Below are 15911 nucleotides of genomic sequence, written 5' to 3' on the forward strand. Positions count from 1 at the left end.
TATGTAAACACAACCGAAGGGCTGCCACCTTTCCCAGAACAAAATATCCCGATCTGGCAAGTCGTACCATTTTAGCTCAATAGCTAAAAATAGTAAAGCTGTTATTTACAGCTAGTAAAACCCAATTCTATAATAATAAATTAGTAGTAAAGCCCAATTCTATAATAATAAATAAAGTAAACTTCGATATTGAATATGCTACAAAATGGTATAAATACCCGGTAAACAATATTTAAATATTTTCTCTATCGTTTAAATTACAATACAAAGATGCGATTAAAGTTTAATAGTATCTTGTTGGCTATAAACCAGGGCTCTAAATAGTTTTAACGGAGCCGTAACAGTCACAGCTGTTTTTAACATAGTCGACTATTAATTTTTTTTAAATCATTTTAAATGTTGATCTTTGTCAAAATTGATATAATATTGTATGTTTCTGTTAAACAATGAAAATGTACTATACTAAATGAAACAAAATCTAACAGTTGCAAGAAACCTTACAAGTGACAGCGCGTACATATTTCTGGCAACGCCAAGACACCGAAAAAGTTCGTTACATTTTTAATGTACCTTTTTTTTAAGCTTCTATATTGTAAAATCTGACACGATTTTCTAGGAAAATGCATGTTTTTAATAGTTTGTGTCTAAAATTAACATTTATTAATATTGTAAATAAAATTTACTATTTGACAAAGGATTCTAGATATCTTCAATAAAACACATAATTTAAAACGAACTATAAATGTATTTTTATTCATACCGTATTCATTGTACAAAACTTAATTCTAAGTATCTTTTCGAAAGCAAATTTTTGGAGGTTTTACATACATAAGTGTACAGCGAAAAAATATTTGAGGTCGAGTATATTATAATATTATTTCAATGTCCGTTCCGATTGTCAACTGAAAGCGGTAATTCATGACGAATTCGGGAAATAAATAAAAAGTATTAAGAAAATTCATTCAAGCTGAATAAGAAGTAGGTTAATCTCTTATTACTGTTAATTTGATATGGCAAGATGGCACTCAGTTTTAGTTTTTAAAATCAGTTATTGCTAAGGAGCAAAATGTATACATGCATAGGGAGTTATTTATACTGTTCATAAATGTTAGTAATAAGCTTACTACTATGTATTTTTAAGTCATTCAATATGAACGAAGGTGTCTGGTTAATATAGTACCAGTTAGGTGTAGTACATTAGGAGGGTATAGATAAACTTGCATTTATTATACATATTTGTTTTAATTTTATACAGTCTTTAGAAAATGCAAGTAGTATTATTTGTATTAAAAACTGGTTGCTTAAGTGCCGTTTATATAAGGTGATTTACAAAGAACATTAAAGAACACAATTATTAGAAAATATAAGTAAAAAGAAAACTTGTGACATATTAACAGAATGTTTGCCGATTTGTGAATCCATTTCATGAAGATGAAGATAATGATGATGTTGCGATCAAACCAATTGTTATAACACATTCTCCATATTAGATCGAACATTTCGCAGTACAGTGTGGGTTTTAAGTATTTGATTTTTGATGTCTTTTTCAACTTGTGCTTTAGCTTTGTTAACATCACGCAACTTTTCATATGTGTCTTCAAAGGCTCGTTTGGTGCGTATTAATTTACGCCGTAATTCGGCCATTTCTTGCTCTACCTTGTCACAGTCGTGAATTTTTGTTTGTCCTGTAGATGATGACGCAGCAGCCTCTGTGTCTGGGGAAGTATCTTTTAAAAGAGAAATATATTAAAAATTTGCTCGACTTTAACAGGCATAACGAGCTTACCATCTTTTGTGCCCACATTATCAGCATTTTGATTAGATTTCTGTCCGGTAAGCTCAACAGTTTTGAGTAAAGTACGCTGAGCATTAGATAGCTCTACGCTCATGACTCGCCCGACATCACTCTCGATTCCCAAGTCGGGTGAGGGGTTATTAATCCTTCCGCACGCTGCTGAACCCGTTGGTGCATTGCCTCTATTGTTGGCCATTTTCAGCGGAACCTCTTCAGACGTGTAGCCGGACTGTGAGACATCGCTGCTATTAATACGAATTGGCTGTGAATATTTCTGTTGCTGCAGCTGCTGCTGTCTTTGCTCATCTTGAAGCACTGTGAGCTGTACCTTCATCTCGTCCAGACGTTTCTCCAACTGCAATTTATCATTATACGCCTTAGTGCGTTCCATGATCGCCTTGGAAGCCTGCAAAGTACTCTCGTCCACTTCCTTTTTAAGTGAGCGTGCAGCTAGTTCATTTTCTACAAGCGTCTGTTTTAGTTCCTTTTCGCTTTCTTGGTAGAATTCTAATGAACGTTGCAATTCTAGAAGCTGCGCCCTTACTTCCTCGTGTTTGGTCAATGCAACCCAATCACGAGCCAAGGCTTCTTGTTGCAGGCGAGCCTGCTCCTCCAATCGTTGCGTCGCTTCTAGTTTGACCTGTTTCAACTCAGCGTGCGCCTCATCAAGATTCACTGTATATTGTTCTTCCATTTCCTGAATTTTCTTTTGCGCTTCTTTCAGTTCAATTTCAGTGATCTGTGCATCGGCGAGCAAAGTATTGTGGGCCAACTGCTGCTGCTGAATCTGTTGGGTTTTAAGTTCAATAAGCCGCTGCAGCTCGGCAATTTCATTATCATCCTGTGTGCCAATCGCTTGAAGATCAGCAATAAGTGCCTCGTTTTGGGTGCGAAGTTGTTCCAGCTGTTGGGACAATTCAATTACTTGTAGCTGCTCCTGCTTCAACCGATTGTCGGCATCAACCAATTGGCATTGTGCATGCAGTATACGTTCATCTCTCTGTGCTATCAAGGACTCAAGTTGAGTAATGCGTTCGTTGCTTCGACCGCGCTCCTGCTTTAGAGAGTTGGCTGAACACGCGAGTCCTTCACTGTCCGACTCGCTGTGATGTTGCTCACCGCATACAAAGCTGTTGGAAGTATCTTCGAGACCAATACGTGCTAAGGAAACCTTTCGGTCAGGCTCTGACCATGCCTCTGATTCACTCTGATTGTCCAGCTGTGTTTGTGGCAATGGCAGAGAGCGTCGTTCCTTGCGCAGCTGTCCATCTGATTTTAGAGCCTTGTTTTCCATCTTGACTAACGAAGTTCTAGAAGCAGCAGTAGCAGCATTGGCATTGGCTGCCGCATGTATCTCCTCGTGTGAATTGTACGTATTGTTGCATTCTGCATCCTGCTCTGTATACAAGATCTCCGAGAGTTTGCTCAGCTGTGCGAGACTTTGGTCGGCCAGTGAAACGCCTGTTATAGATAGCGTCATATTAAGACTCTTTGATAAGTCCAGGCTACGATCAATAGCACGACGCATCGCGTGTCGTCTATCGGCAGCCAAAACACCCAAGACATCCTTGTGCTTCAGCAATGAGTTAAGGAACCCAGCCAGCTCCTCAAGCCGATTCGTTAGAACGCTGCAGACATCAGCACATTCCAGACGCCACTTGTTAGCGCTTTCCACATCCGATTGCATTGCATGCAGATCGTGTCGGAGCTGTGTGATTAGTGCACCATTTTGCTGCACTTCGTTCAGACGATGAAGTAGAACGTCAACCTTTCGTTGCAACAACTTGTTGCGCTTCACAGCTTTTACATAATCTGCCTCCGTAAAGGATTGCTGCAAGTCACCTCCTGTGGCTGAGTCATCGCCAGAATGTTCCACTGAATTCTGATTGCTCACAAGTTTGGTGAGTCGCTCCACTTCACGATTCTTCTCCCACAACTCTCTGTTAACCAGATTCTGCAAATTGGCTGTCTTCTTTTTAACTTCCGCCTTCAGTTTCTCAATGATCTCGTTCTGTTCGGTAATCTGGTGTTCATAGCGCTGCTTCAAGCTGGGAGAAATGTCTTTTGTCTCAGTATCGCTCAGAGAATGACGTGGAGAAGCAGGTGAAGTCGTTGCCTTGGCCTCATCATTCTAGAAATTCAAAATACTTTCAGAAATGGACTTGCATATGCTATGGAATATTCATTTACCGACTGTGTCTGTTTGATACGCTTGAGTTCCTTTTCCTGGCTGTTCACCTTTTGCATTAGCTTTTGAATCGTGCGACAAGCTTTTTCATGAACACGCTCGCGCTCAGCTAATTTCTCCTGGGCATCCTGCAGCTCGCAGATCTGATCGGCCAATTGTGTGCGTAGCTCAGGCTGAGTCTAAAATAAAATAAAAGACAGAATTGTCAGCTTTAAAATATATATTTGATCTATTTTCACTGCGTTAATAAAAACAATAATTTGTTCTGTCGAAATGCGTCCACTATTTTTTTCATTTATTCCATTTACATTAATAACGATCAATTTTTTGCATTAACTACCAAAAAATAATTTGTTACGGCCCTATGCTAACAATATTTAACCAAACTGCAAAACGAAGAAAATTCTATATATATATATATAGAAAGATATATATATATAGATAGATGTATATGCCATCATCGGATTAGGAATAGCGCACTGTCGCACACCTGCGCCACGCTGCATTTCGGAGGGAATCTCGTCAGACATGGGGGCATTGGTGCGCCTGTCTGGAAACACAGGATGGCGCATCGATGGACAGTGCCTGCTATCTGATGGATTCTAATCTGGTAAATGCTAGGACATCAGTTGGTATGCGGATGCGGGGAGTACCAGCGGCATAGCAATTGACGTAGTCCGGTGAATGGCGGGAGTGAATGGTTGTGAAAAGCCGTACTTGGCGCGGCAACGGACAGCGGCATTATCGGTGCTTTGCAATGCTGTGGATAAGTTAACAAAAATTTAATTGATTTGCATTTTCATTTGCAACATTCGTTTTAGTTGTCATCACCTCCGGCATGGAAAACTTAAATCTCTTGTCCATTGTGAGGCCTGGAAAACCTTGGTAATCAAAGAATACGCTGCTCGCTGAAAAAATGGAGCGTGGCGAAATTTGAAAATCACGTATTGTGTCAAAACGAATGGGATGAACCACGGCAATCCGATCCAAACACTGCACATTATCATGGTGCTGCAATTGCTTGCTTAGATCCTGAAAGAATTGCTTTTCCCGTCGCACTAAATTAACTTCGCAACATTGCTTGTTAATAACACTTTCATATTCAATCATGCGAAAGAAGAGGCGTCTATGTGCGCGATCCTTTTCACTGTTCAAGTCCTTTTAGCGACAAGGAAGAGCTCCGTCTCTGTCACATTACACTATATGCAAACAAAAATACTCACTTCAATATGTTTTATAGTCATTTTTTGCACATCCAATATATTAACAGCCTCCCCTATCCATTTATTTTGACGCTGCACCTCGTGCTCGGCGGCACTTAGATTACTAAGCAAACGGCGATTCTCAGTTAAAGTGGCACTTAACTCCATCTTTTGACGATTAATCGTTTGCTGAAGGTTCAGTACAAACAACGTATCAGTCTTAACAGTGTTTACAGCCAAAGTCCATTTGGAGTCAACAAATATTTGATTAAATGCAAATATTAAAATTAAACTTACACTTGCCACTGCATCAGCTTCTGCTTCCCTTTCAAGCTGCTCCACCAGTTCAGCATTTTTAATAGCAAGCTCCTCAATCTTCGCCTCACACGCAACCAGGGTCTCCTGTCGATCGGTTAGAGTATTTTCCATTATCTCCAGTTGCCTACTTGTCTCTGACTGCCTCAAATCGGCCTCCCTCAGTTCATTCTCCAATTTAAGCACCTAATCAAAAATTTCCATTGTTTATTTTAATAGTAAAGTAATAGTTTATATTTGTTAAACTTACCTCAGCTTCCAGGCTCTTTAATTTCTCGGCGGAAAGAGCATCCAAGGATCTTCTTGTTGCTCTCTGCTTTGCGTTTGACTATAAGAAAAGAATCATGGAAAATATAGCAGATGATTTAGGAAATAAATAGTTATAAGCCGACCTCTAACTGATGTATATATTGTTGCATTTGTTCAATCATTGTTTGACTTTCGATGTCCGATTTTTTTTGCACTTCCTCGTGCTGTGTAATAGCGCGGGCCGCATCCTTTAATAGTTCCGTCTTTTCGTCGACCCTCTTTCGCAGAATTTCGATCTCGATTTTTGCATCTATCAACTGTTTGGACAATGACTCGTCCGCATTTTTGCCGCGTGCGCCTTGCTGACTCTCCTCCATGAAGTAAATTCGCAGCTTCAAATTGAAGTTCTCTTTGCGTAGCGTAGACATCTGCTCTTCCAGCTCCCGCATGGAACGTCCCTGCATTGGCGAATGTATACCTCCTGGCGCACGTCCGGCATCGAAACTGGTATCTATTGAGAGAAAATAAAAACAAGCATTAGACGGATTAGTCGAATTTGGAAGAGTCGCAAAGTCAAACCTGTGGGACCTGCGGACGTCCGCGACGGCAATGTCGACCGTAAGCCATTTTTGCCCATGTTGGCAATTAGTAAAAAATATAAAAAAGGAAACTGAGTGATTGATTGGCATATAATTACTAGTGACGAGTGTGTTGCCAAACTAAACTTTATTTAAACATGTTAATATGTGACAAAACAGACATAGATAAACTGATCAGACAAATCAAAACTAACTGAAAAAATCCATTTAAATTTATTAGAAGTCATGCATTGCTAGAATCCACAAAATGGATTTCGTAATTAGATTAAGTTATGTAGAAACTGACACTTTGATAATTCGAAAACCTGTACATATATTAAAAATTTTATTTTATAAATAGTTTCTTTTAACTTACATGAATTCTCCATGGTAACATCTTGAAGACCACCGGGACTTGTGCTGCAAAGAACACGATAAAAAATAAGTTTAGCGTTAAAAATAAATGAGTTTCTAATTAAAGCTTAGCTATTGTACTGTAACTGTCATAATAAATAAAACACTAATTACGAGAGCATGTACTTCTATTTTTACTACCATCCGATACAATTATGCAAATTAATAATACAATGGGCAGTGATATCATAACAATAATAATCTCAATCCATTTCCGTTGCGAAAGTCGTGCTGTCGAGGTTTGTATCTGTGACTGATTCCGTTGACATCTCCGCGATTTCAGAAGAATTCGTTGCTTCGCTTTGCTGGAAACACTCGTCGGGGTCCGTTAGTGTTCCGTTACAGAACTCCGGGTAGACAGACCAAGCCGTCCAGCCCTGTTGCTTTTTGATAAGTCGTGCACATCGAACTGCCGAAGTGATATCGTCGCTCAACAAATCTGTGCAGTTGATGTTGCACTCATTAAAAGCGTAGTAGGGCGTTTCTGAGGGCGGTGCACACCAGTATCGATCGCTTATCTGAAAGAGTCCGTAGTCTTTGGAGCCATCCAAGTTGCCCTGTCCGACAACGTGAGTGTTAAAGCGACTCTCAAAATCCGCTATACACAGCCATTTAGATAGTTCCGCTTTCGGCACGTCCAATATATAAAGTTGTCCAGCCAATTCGCAAGAATTTAAGCGTATCCCCAATAATGGTGATAGCACTAAGAGACACAACCATATTCCCAGAGCGATATTGTACATCGTACTAATTTACAATATTAGCGGCAGTGACCCAGCTGGCTTCAACCACGATTTAACGATGAACAAACGCAGCTCCAGTCGCATAACTCAACTACACGCCATGGAGTAGAGATGGACACAATCAACGATATTCCTAAATTCATAGGAACACGAAACACATACAATATGTCAAGTAATTGTTTGCATACAGTTTTGTCAAGACATTGTTTTGGCAAAAAAAAACTAAACAATTTTTTATATTTTAAAAATTAGCCAAGCCCCATGGAACCCTAAGTAACTAAAAATTAGTGGGGGTAACTAATAAATAAAATGTATTATTTAAACGTTGCTTTTATTCATTAAATCTTCATCAGCAGGAGGCTTACAATAGTTTTATCAATGCTTTAAATAAACTTATCTTTAAATAAACCCGAGTTAAGTACAAAGCAAGATAATTTGGATGCAAAGAGTGCTTGATATTGTATTTTTCCTTTTATGGTGTTATCTCATCTTTTACAAGCAAATATCTGAGGATGTTCTCGTTCCGAACATACCATGGTTTCCAAGTGTTAGCTCTACGATTGGTTTTAAGGCGGAATGGAAATGTGGGACCTTGTAGTCTAGACAAAAGGGAGATCGAGCATTTATAATTCAATGGGGACTATTGGCTGCTTAGCCTGATGAGATTTAATACGCCAATCCGATAAAATTATACGTTTTTTAATTTTTATTATTAATTTATATTTTCTTTTGCTCAACAATTGTTTTTTTTTTATTTTACCAAAGATTCAGTAGGATTATATGCAAGAGCAATTTATAAGTTGCTTTATCAACATTCATCGATTTGATCACACAAGACAATCGTGATCTTAAACCGCTCCTCTCTAGTGCGGAGGTCAATTTAAACAGGTTTGAATTGTTTTATATGCTGTTTCTAACACTTATTATTAACTGATAGTTTATCCACATGGCATACACGTTATAACTTCAACTGTTGAACTGTTCAATGGTTCAATGACAGAACTTAGCTTATTTCGTAAGAAAATTCCGACTAAGAAGTAAAGTTATCAAAATATCACGTTAGTTTCCCAAAGTTTAAACCCAGTTGAAAGTTTCACAGATTTTTAATGGATTTTCAATAGTTTGATTTAAATTGTTTCTATTTCAAGCATCGAATTTAAAATCTTGCATACAAAAATCAGTTTTTTTACAGTCAACTGTAATTATAAATGTTTGTAGAGCACACACATACAATTACATAGAAACAAAAAACTGAAAATTTGGTCTTTGGTTTAGTGAAGCGTAAAAATTCTTGAACAAAAGATGAAGGCACACCTAGTTTCCCCCAATTAAATGGAACTTTAATGTCATTCCAAGTACACAGAGTCTATACATACATATATGGGAAATGTTCCATTTGAATTATATGGAAAATGAACCACTAATAAAAATGGTATATTGTAATTCGAAAATACATCTTGAAAATTTGGCAAAACTTACCAGAATGTGGAGCCAGCTCCACTGCAAATTGAATATCGTTTATGTGGCGTACGAGGGGAGTTATTTGAGTTGTTTAAAGATGTTGAACGAAATATGCCCGCCATTATATTTGAAATAATTTGTTTATTTTGACATTAACACAGCGACACCTTTAGGTACTGTTCACTCCAGTACATTTATTATACTGACGACAATAAAAATACAATTTTTAATTAATTTGATCGCATGCGTCACCTCTTTTGTTGTTTGTTGTTGTTGAGCTTATCCTAAATAACTTGCGGCGCACCAGTCTAAGTATAACTGCAACTTCATTGCAGGTATAAGTACAAGTACTCTGAGGTTACAGCACATGCATATGTACATATATTCAACGTCCGATACTTCGCGTCGTCTATGAGTCATTGGCGAATTGTCGTATGGTTTTTGGTGGGGAAATGTCCCCGAAATGATTGCACATCAGCGCCCAAGGAGCAAAGCACTCTTCACTCTATCTATATCTGTATGTTTAGTTGCAGTTTTTGAGGGCATCTCTGTGCTGAATCTTAGATGTATTTTGCTGTCAGCTAACCAACCCGGCACCGCTCCTGTCCCCGGCGACAGACGACGACAACGACACATGTGGGCCACGCATTTTGGCGCTCTTCACGTGAGGCTGCTTTATTACACCGCGCGTCGAAATTATTTTGGGAAATGAGCAAAAACACAAATACTAAAATATAATATGCAACTGTCACGTCTAACAAATTTTGCCAATTCTGCCTGGGCAACAATTGTTAATGCTCTGTTGTTGTAAACACATTTGTTTTGACTCGATTGCTCCCTTCCCATAGCTATGGTTACTACGGGGACACCTAAAAATCAATGATTGTAAACATGAAAGGACTCAAGTTGCAATTCAAGCACAACAGGTGTCGACAACATAGAAATATCTTGAATTAGCCTCTACAAATGCAACATTTTGAAATTGGATAATGTAGTAGTAAGTAAGTATGTAGTAAGAAGTTTAGAAGTCAAATTTGCATGTTATATTTTACAATCGACTAGTATTCGTTTATCTGTTATAGCTTAAAAGTTATGAAAAGATAAACATCTATTTTATACTTTAAAATTTTTGAGTTTTAATTTTACACAATTTTATTATAATTTTAGTCAACTGTTCTTAGTTGATATTAAATAATATAAAAACAATAAAGATTGATTTTTAATATCAAAGATTGCAAATGATAAATATTTTTCTATTCTATACAAAAAAGAACCCCGTTAATTATCTGCATATACCTGTGAAATGCGAAATGTATATATGAATGTTATTTCTCTTACACTTTTAGTCCCAAACAAGAGCATTCGTGCACAGATAATTCACACTACCTGAGATACCTGTCTAGGATTCGAAATTTCAACGCTTGTTTTCAGATGTGCATACATTTTGAGGCCTTGAAACTAATTAATTAACAGCAATCGAGTATTGGCGCCAAATATGCGGGGAATCTTGTTGTCTGTCATTAGTAAAAACACAGACTAAAACGTAAACAAGATACTTGTTTAATACGTTTGACCATAAATAAAGGCATCTTTTCAAAACTAAACTGAATGCATTGAAATGAGCGTTGAGTGCACTGAGAGAAAACGGATGTTAATAGTTCACAAAAAAAATACAACAAAAACAACTGTACTTTAGACATCGTGGTAATATGGTGGTGCTTTAACGTTCCAAAGCGAACCTAAAGGTCATTATAACAACAATGTAGGGGTAACTGTGTAACAAAGGGAAGCATCCTTATGTACATACAAGCACTCTCACATATGTATATACATACATCCTTTTTGCATGAAATTAATCTTAAGATGCTATACGTACTCATAAATAGTATTTTATCCAACAAAAATATATATATTCCACTATGTACTATATTTAGACACAGCATCAACAACAACAAAGGAAATCAACAAAAAAATGAGGCGCGTAACCGTACACACACACACATACAGCACAAAAGTGCTCATTCACACACACACAATTTATATAAGAATATTGTTTTCTTTTGCGTTTGTCCTAAACAAGAGCATTCATCGAGTTCATTCGATGAAAGTCACAAGTCTATGTATATATAACTTTAGTTATAATTCTCACTATTGTGTACGTGCACTTTGATACATATGTATGTATGTACACATGTAGTTATTTGTGCGTATTATTTACTTTTGCCCGACCCGGAACGTTGTTTAAATATTATGTTGAATGTACATAGGTATTGTTTAAATAAATACAAAAAATAAAGAACTGATAGGCATGAGACGAAGCACAATCACAACAAACGAAGCAATATATAATGTAAAATACGAGTATTCAAAATATTGCTCTTCATTTAATGTCTAATTAAACCGAATGCCAGAATAGAACTGAAAATGCGCATCAAGATAACGAGAGAAAAACCCAACGGCGACAGCGATGGCAGCATCATCCGTCCGTCCGTGCGCTCCCGCAAGGAAAATGCGCTCACCACAGGCACTCACACAAATGTACGACAGATGTGCTTCTCATGTTTTCCGGAGAGCTCAACTCTCACCCACCATATGGTTCGTGCTTGTTTCTCTCTCTCTCGTTAAATGGGGTGGGTTATGTATTTACATCACATACTTACACACATACTTGTACGTGTGGATGTATTGCCTCACAAGAGGTGGGGGAGTTAACCCAAGCAAATTGAACCTGTGAGCGGAGAGAGCATGCCCTGCTAATTGATTGCGATCTTTTGATGTCATCTCATTTATGCACTTTTCGCTCCGATTCGGATGGATGAGTATCAGCATAGGTGTATATGTAAATATCTTCGTGTGTGTGTTTTTGAAAGCATAGAAATTAGCTAACGTATCAGTGTTTATTATTATAAATTTATTTCTTGGAGCCAAGCCAAAGTACACGATGCACTTGCGAAAGTGCATTACCAAGTAAACTTCAAAGACACTGCCGTGGTGCACACAAACAAACATATGTACACACATACGTACATACGTATGTACATCAAATGCATATGCATACAATAAGAACAAATCTTAAGCAGTACTCACTCATCTGTGTCTATGCGTCTCGATAGCGCCTCAGCTAAAGTCTTCAAGATTCTTGGATCTACTTCAGCAGCTCCGTTTTCCGCCAGGAAACTAGTCATAGTTTCTATCAAAGTAATTTCCTTGATGGACGAAGTGCACATGCCATCACTGTCATGAAAGTCTCGAGGCGTTTGCTTTGACTGATCCTGATCCATTTTCTTCGCCTTTATTAAGATTTATACTTGAAAACTAATAGAAATAACAGATCTGTTCAATTTAAGGATTCAGCAATTAAGTTATTAAACAATTATAAAATTTTAGCGCGCTCTCTCCAGATGTTTTTGGCGTCTATATCAGATATTATCGATAGACTTATCGACTTGCGCGACATTGATTGCAAATATTTGGTGTGATGCCAGACCTGAAAAATCGGCAAGGTGGTAAGCTCTACCTTCACGTAGTGCCCCCAAAGAAGAAGAATTAAAGACTGCAAATTTAAATGAATTTACATTTACTTTGATAAACATACAAAGTGCAGACCCCAAATGGAGCAATGATATAAAAACAAGTCGCCGTAACGCTGTCGCTGGTGTGCCGCATCGCTCACTTGAACCAAAACATACACAGAAACTAACGACGGACCTGGACAAAATGTTTGCAACGTTAAAAAACAAAATTAAGGAGGAAACTGGTGAAGATGTGTCCACGTCAACATCTCAGACACAGCAGCGACACACAAACAATAACAATATTAATAACAATAATAACTATCGCTTGCGTAGCCGTCGTGTGAGCATTAACTCCAACCTTGCTGATGATGTGGGCGGTGGCAATGTTGTTGGTGGTATCTACAATGAGGTAAAGTCAATGCAAACATTCTATTTATACTTAATATCTTAAGCGAGTATTTGCTTTGTATTTATTTTATCAAATTATGTAAATAACATCTGTTTATATTTTTGACAGTCTGAACAAGTGTGCCAGCTTCGTAGTCAATGCAATGAGCTTTCCTCCAGAGTGTCCATCCTCAACCAAAGTATACAGCAACTGCAGGAGGAAAAGACGAGGGTGGATAAAACAAATGAAATCCTATTGGAGAGCGTGCGAGTGGCTCAGACGCAAAAGGATATTTATTGCGAAGAACAAGAAAAGATACAAAATCTGCAGCAAATTGAAATTGATAAGCTGAAAAATCTGCTTGGATTTCGAGAACAAGAAGCCGTTGATCATATGAGTTCCATACGTCAGTATCAGCAGCAAATTGATAACCTTAACCAGGAAATGGATCGTTTGCGTACAATCGAACCCATAGCTGAGGATCTTCGTGATGAACTGGAGCAGCTACGTCACGCAACACAGCAGGAGAAAAAGCAATTGACCACGACACTGGCTGCCGTACAAGAAGAAAATCGTAATATGAAGATGCGCTTGAGAATTGTTGAAGAATCGCGTTTGGAGACGTTGTCCAAACTGAGTGCAGATCAGCAAGTGCAGGCACTTGTCCATGAGCACAAACTGCTGGAGCAACATTTGGAAGAGGCACATCTGCAACTGTCCGACATCAAAAGCTCATGGAGTGGACAGAACTTTGCACTGGAAAAACAAGTCAGTCGCCTGTCACAACAGGTCGCCGAGGAAACCACCGAAAAACGAAAGGCTCTGAAATCCCGAGACGATGCAATAGAGAGTCGCAAACAAGTTGAATTTGAGCTAGAGAAAGCCAGCACTGAAATCAAGCAACGAAACGAAAAGGTACGAACAGTATAGATTTGAGACTCAAATATTAATTTATATTATTTAAATACAGATTAAAATATTGGAAGATGAAGTCGATGAGCTGACTGTTGCACTCAAAGAGTGCCGGGAAGAGAATGAACAGCAAATAATCTTTGAGCGCAACAAATCTGTGAGTATCTCTTCTGACGTTGACGGTTATCAGTGGGACCTATAACACACACGTATTATTAACAACACTTAGATTATTTGATTACTAACAATAAATTCTGTTTGCCAGTAACCCCCCTTCCCCACAATTGTGTCATACTACAATGGAAATTATGCCATTAAGCCTTTGATTGCATGTTCTTTCCTTACTATTTGTATTAAGTTCCACAAAAGCTATTTAGAACCTATTTGTTTTCATTAAAGTTTATTTTTATAATTTACAAAAACAAGCAAATATGTTACTTCTTAATTAAATAAACTTAAAACTAGGAAACACTGGCTGCCGAAACAAAAGATCTCAAAATGCGAATCGCAACAGCCGACGAAAGATTCAGCGAATATGTTAAAAATGCAGAACAGATCGCCCAAAAGCTGCGCACACAAATTACTGAAAAGCAAGATCTGTTAAATGACACCCAAACGAAATTGGAAGTAGAGCGTGAAGAGAAGCTAACCGCTTTATTACGCAATGCGGAAATCTCACAAAGCGAAGAGATACTGAAAAAGGAATTGCGTATGGAACAAACCGAATCAAGCGATCTACACGACAAAAACAAACAACTGGAGAACGATGTACAAGAGGCCCGTGTGTCACTGAAATCTCTGAATGAAGCCGCCGAGCAGAATGCTAAAGAATTAGCTAAGTATGAGCAAGCCCAAAGGGAAATTATTGAAAAGAATAAGGTGATCAGAAAGTATTATTTTAAAAACAGTGAAATACAAATGAATTTTTATTAAATTTGATTTTCAAATTACAGACAATAAAAACGTTAAATCAACGATTGGGCGATCTTAAGAAAACCTTGCAGAAGGAATTTCGTAGCTCGCAAACAGCAACGATTGATGTTGATACTGATCAAGTAATTCCCGCCTTTAGGATCTCCCACGCGCCGCTTGAATCCTTTCAGTCGGACAACAAACCCAATTGCATTATTATGGACGAAGTGAATTTTAAATATTTAAAACATGTTGTCGTTAAATTTCTAACAAGCAGAGAGGTAATTAATATGCTTAGTTGCTATAAAAAACGGTTTCTTATTATTATATTATTTATAGGTGGAAGCCCGACATCTCGTTAAAGCCGTTTCTACTCTGCTTCAGCTTTCTCAAGAAGAAGAACAACTGTTACATGATACATTAAATTGGAAAATGAGTTGGTTTGGAGTGAAACCCAGTTAAATTTTTGAAACGTCACTGAGAGCTGAATAATAAATCCATGAATAGGCAATTTGCAATAATCAAGTACATTCTTACATACATATGTATATACACACACATTCCTAAATATTGACTTTAGTTTTTCCAATGAAAGTAATTTGTACTATGTATATATACATATTATATTTTCCCGCAGTTTCGGAAACAATTTGATTGTGATGTAAAAGTTTTTCTCTCTTATCTGGGATACTTATACCAAAAACATAAAGCTAAAAAATGTATTCCTTCTATCCACTTGTATTTTTTGTTACTTGTTACATTTTTTTGTTGACTTAAATATTCATATAATTATTTTTTGTTTAATAGAATATATTAAAATTATATATAATAATTTAATTAAAATGTATTAACTGTGTAATGAACACATAGACATCAGCATATTCGTACACATATGACATAGAACGGTTTGTGATGCAAGTCAATAAAGGCATATTTTATATGCAATTGGATTCCATTATCATTTGTAATACCAATTTCGTATATAACATGTTTCTGGCTGGCGAATCTAGATAAATAAAGGTGATACATTTTACAAAGTTGGAAGTCGTCAAACCAAAACTCCAACGAAAATACTGAAAAAATTTGTAAAATTCTGGCTTAAAAATTTAATGGAAAACTAAAAAAAGGTTGTTTTTGAAAATTGCTAAAAATATCGCTCTTTTATAAATAGGCTGCCAGACCTACAAACTATTGGTGTTTTTTTTTTGCTGGGATTCAGCAAGCCTGTCACATCGGCTA

At 37.4% G+C, this 15911-nt stretch overlaps 3 protein-coding genes across 6 annotated transcripts; 1 reads left to right on the top strand and 2 right to left on the bottom strand.

Moving 5' to 3' along the window:
• Positions 1–725: 725 nt before the first annotated feature.
• LOC117785654 (centrosomin) lies at positions 726–12413 on the bottom strand. 3 transcript variants are annotated; one of them, XM_034623787.1, is made up of 8 exons: positions 12033–12413; positions 6704–6747; positions 5893–6260; positions 5751–5828; positions 5483–5686; positions 3986–4162; positions 1787–3926; positions 726–1727 (listed from the first exon to the last, which is right to left on the bottom strand). In XM_034623787.1, the coding sequence occupies exons 1-8, from the start codon at positions 12224–12226 to the stop codon at positions 1468–1470; spliced, it is 3465 nt and encodes a 1154-aa protein (XP_034479678.1). In that variant the 5' UTR covers positions 12227–12413; the 3' UTR covers positions 726–1467. The 3 variants fall into 3 exon arrangements, with proteins under 3 accessions (XP_034479678.1, XP_034479679.1, XP_034479680.1); XM_034623788.1 differs by lacking the exon at positions 12033–12413 and adding an exon at positions 8964–9123; XM_034623789.1 differs by lacking the exons at positions 6704–6747; positions 12033–12413 and adding an exon at positions 6329–6493.
• LOC117785657 (lysozyme 2) lies at positions 6862–7581 on the bottom strand. The gene has a single exon (XM_034623792.1). The coding sequence runs from the start codon at positions 7482–7484 to the stop codon at positions 6945–6947; it is 540 nt and encodes a 179-aa protein (XP_034479683.1). The 5' UTR covers positions 7485–7581; the 3' UTR covers positions 6862–6944.
• A 29-nt stretch (positions 12414–12442) lies between the features above and the next one.
• LOC117785655 (golgin subfamily A member 1) lies at positions 12443–15382 on the top strand. Of its 2 annotated transcripts, XM_034623790.1 has the most exons (6): positions 12443–12869; positions 12978–13763; positions 13819–13917; positions 14226–14639; positions 14714–14953; positions 15012–15382. In XM_034623790.1, the coding sequence occupies exons 1-6, from the start codon at positions 12663–12665 to the stop codon at positions 15132–15134; spliced, it is 1869 nt and encodes a 622-aa protein (XP_034479681.1). In that variant the 5' UTR covers positions 12443–12662; the 3' UTR covers positions 15135–15382. The 2 variants fall into 2 exon arrangements, with proteins under 2 accessions (XP_034479681.1, XP_034479682.1); XM_034623791.1 differs by lacking the exons at positions 14226–14639; positions 14714–14953; positions 15012–15382 and adding an exon at positions 14026–14185 and having other exon boundaries at positions 12450–12869.
• The last annotated feature ends 529 nt before the right edge of the window (positions 15383–15911 follow it).

Source organism: Drosophila innubila (genome assembly GCF_004354385.1).
Source record: "Drosophila innubila isolate TH190305 chromosome 2R unlocalized genomic scaffold, UK_Dinn_1.0 1_C_2R, whole genome shotgun sequence".
In the NCBI taxonomy this organism is placed as follows: domain Eukaryota; kingdom Metazoa; phylum Arthropoda; class Insecta; order Diptera; family Drosophilidae; genus Drosophila; species Drosophila innubila.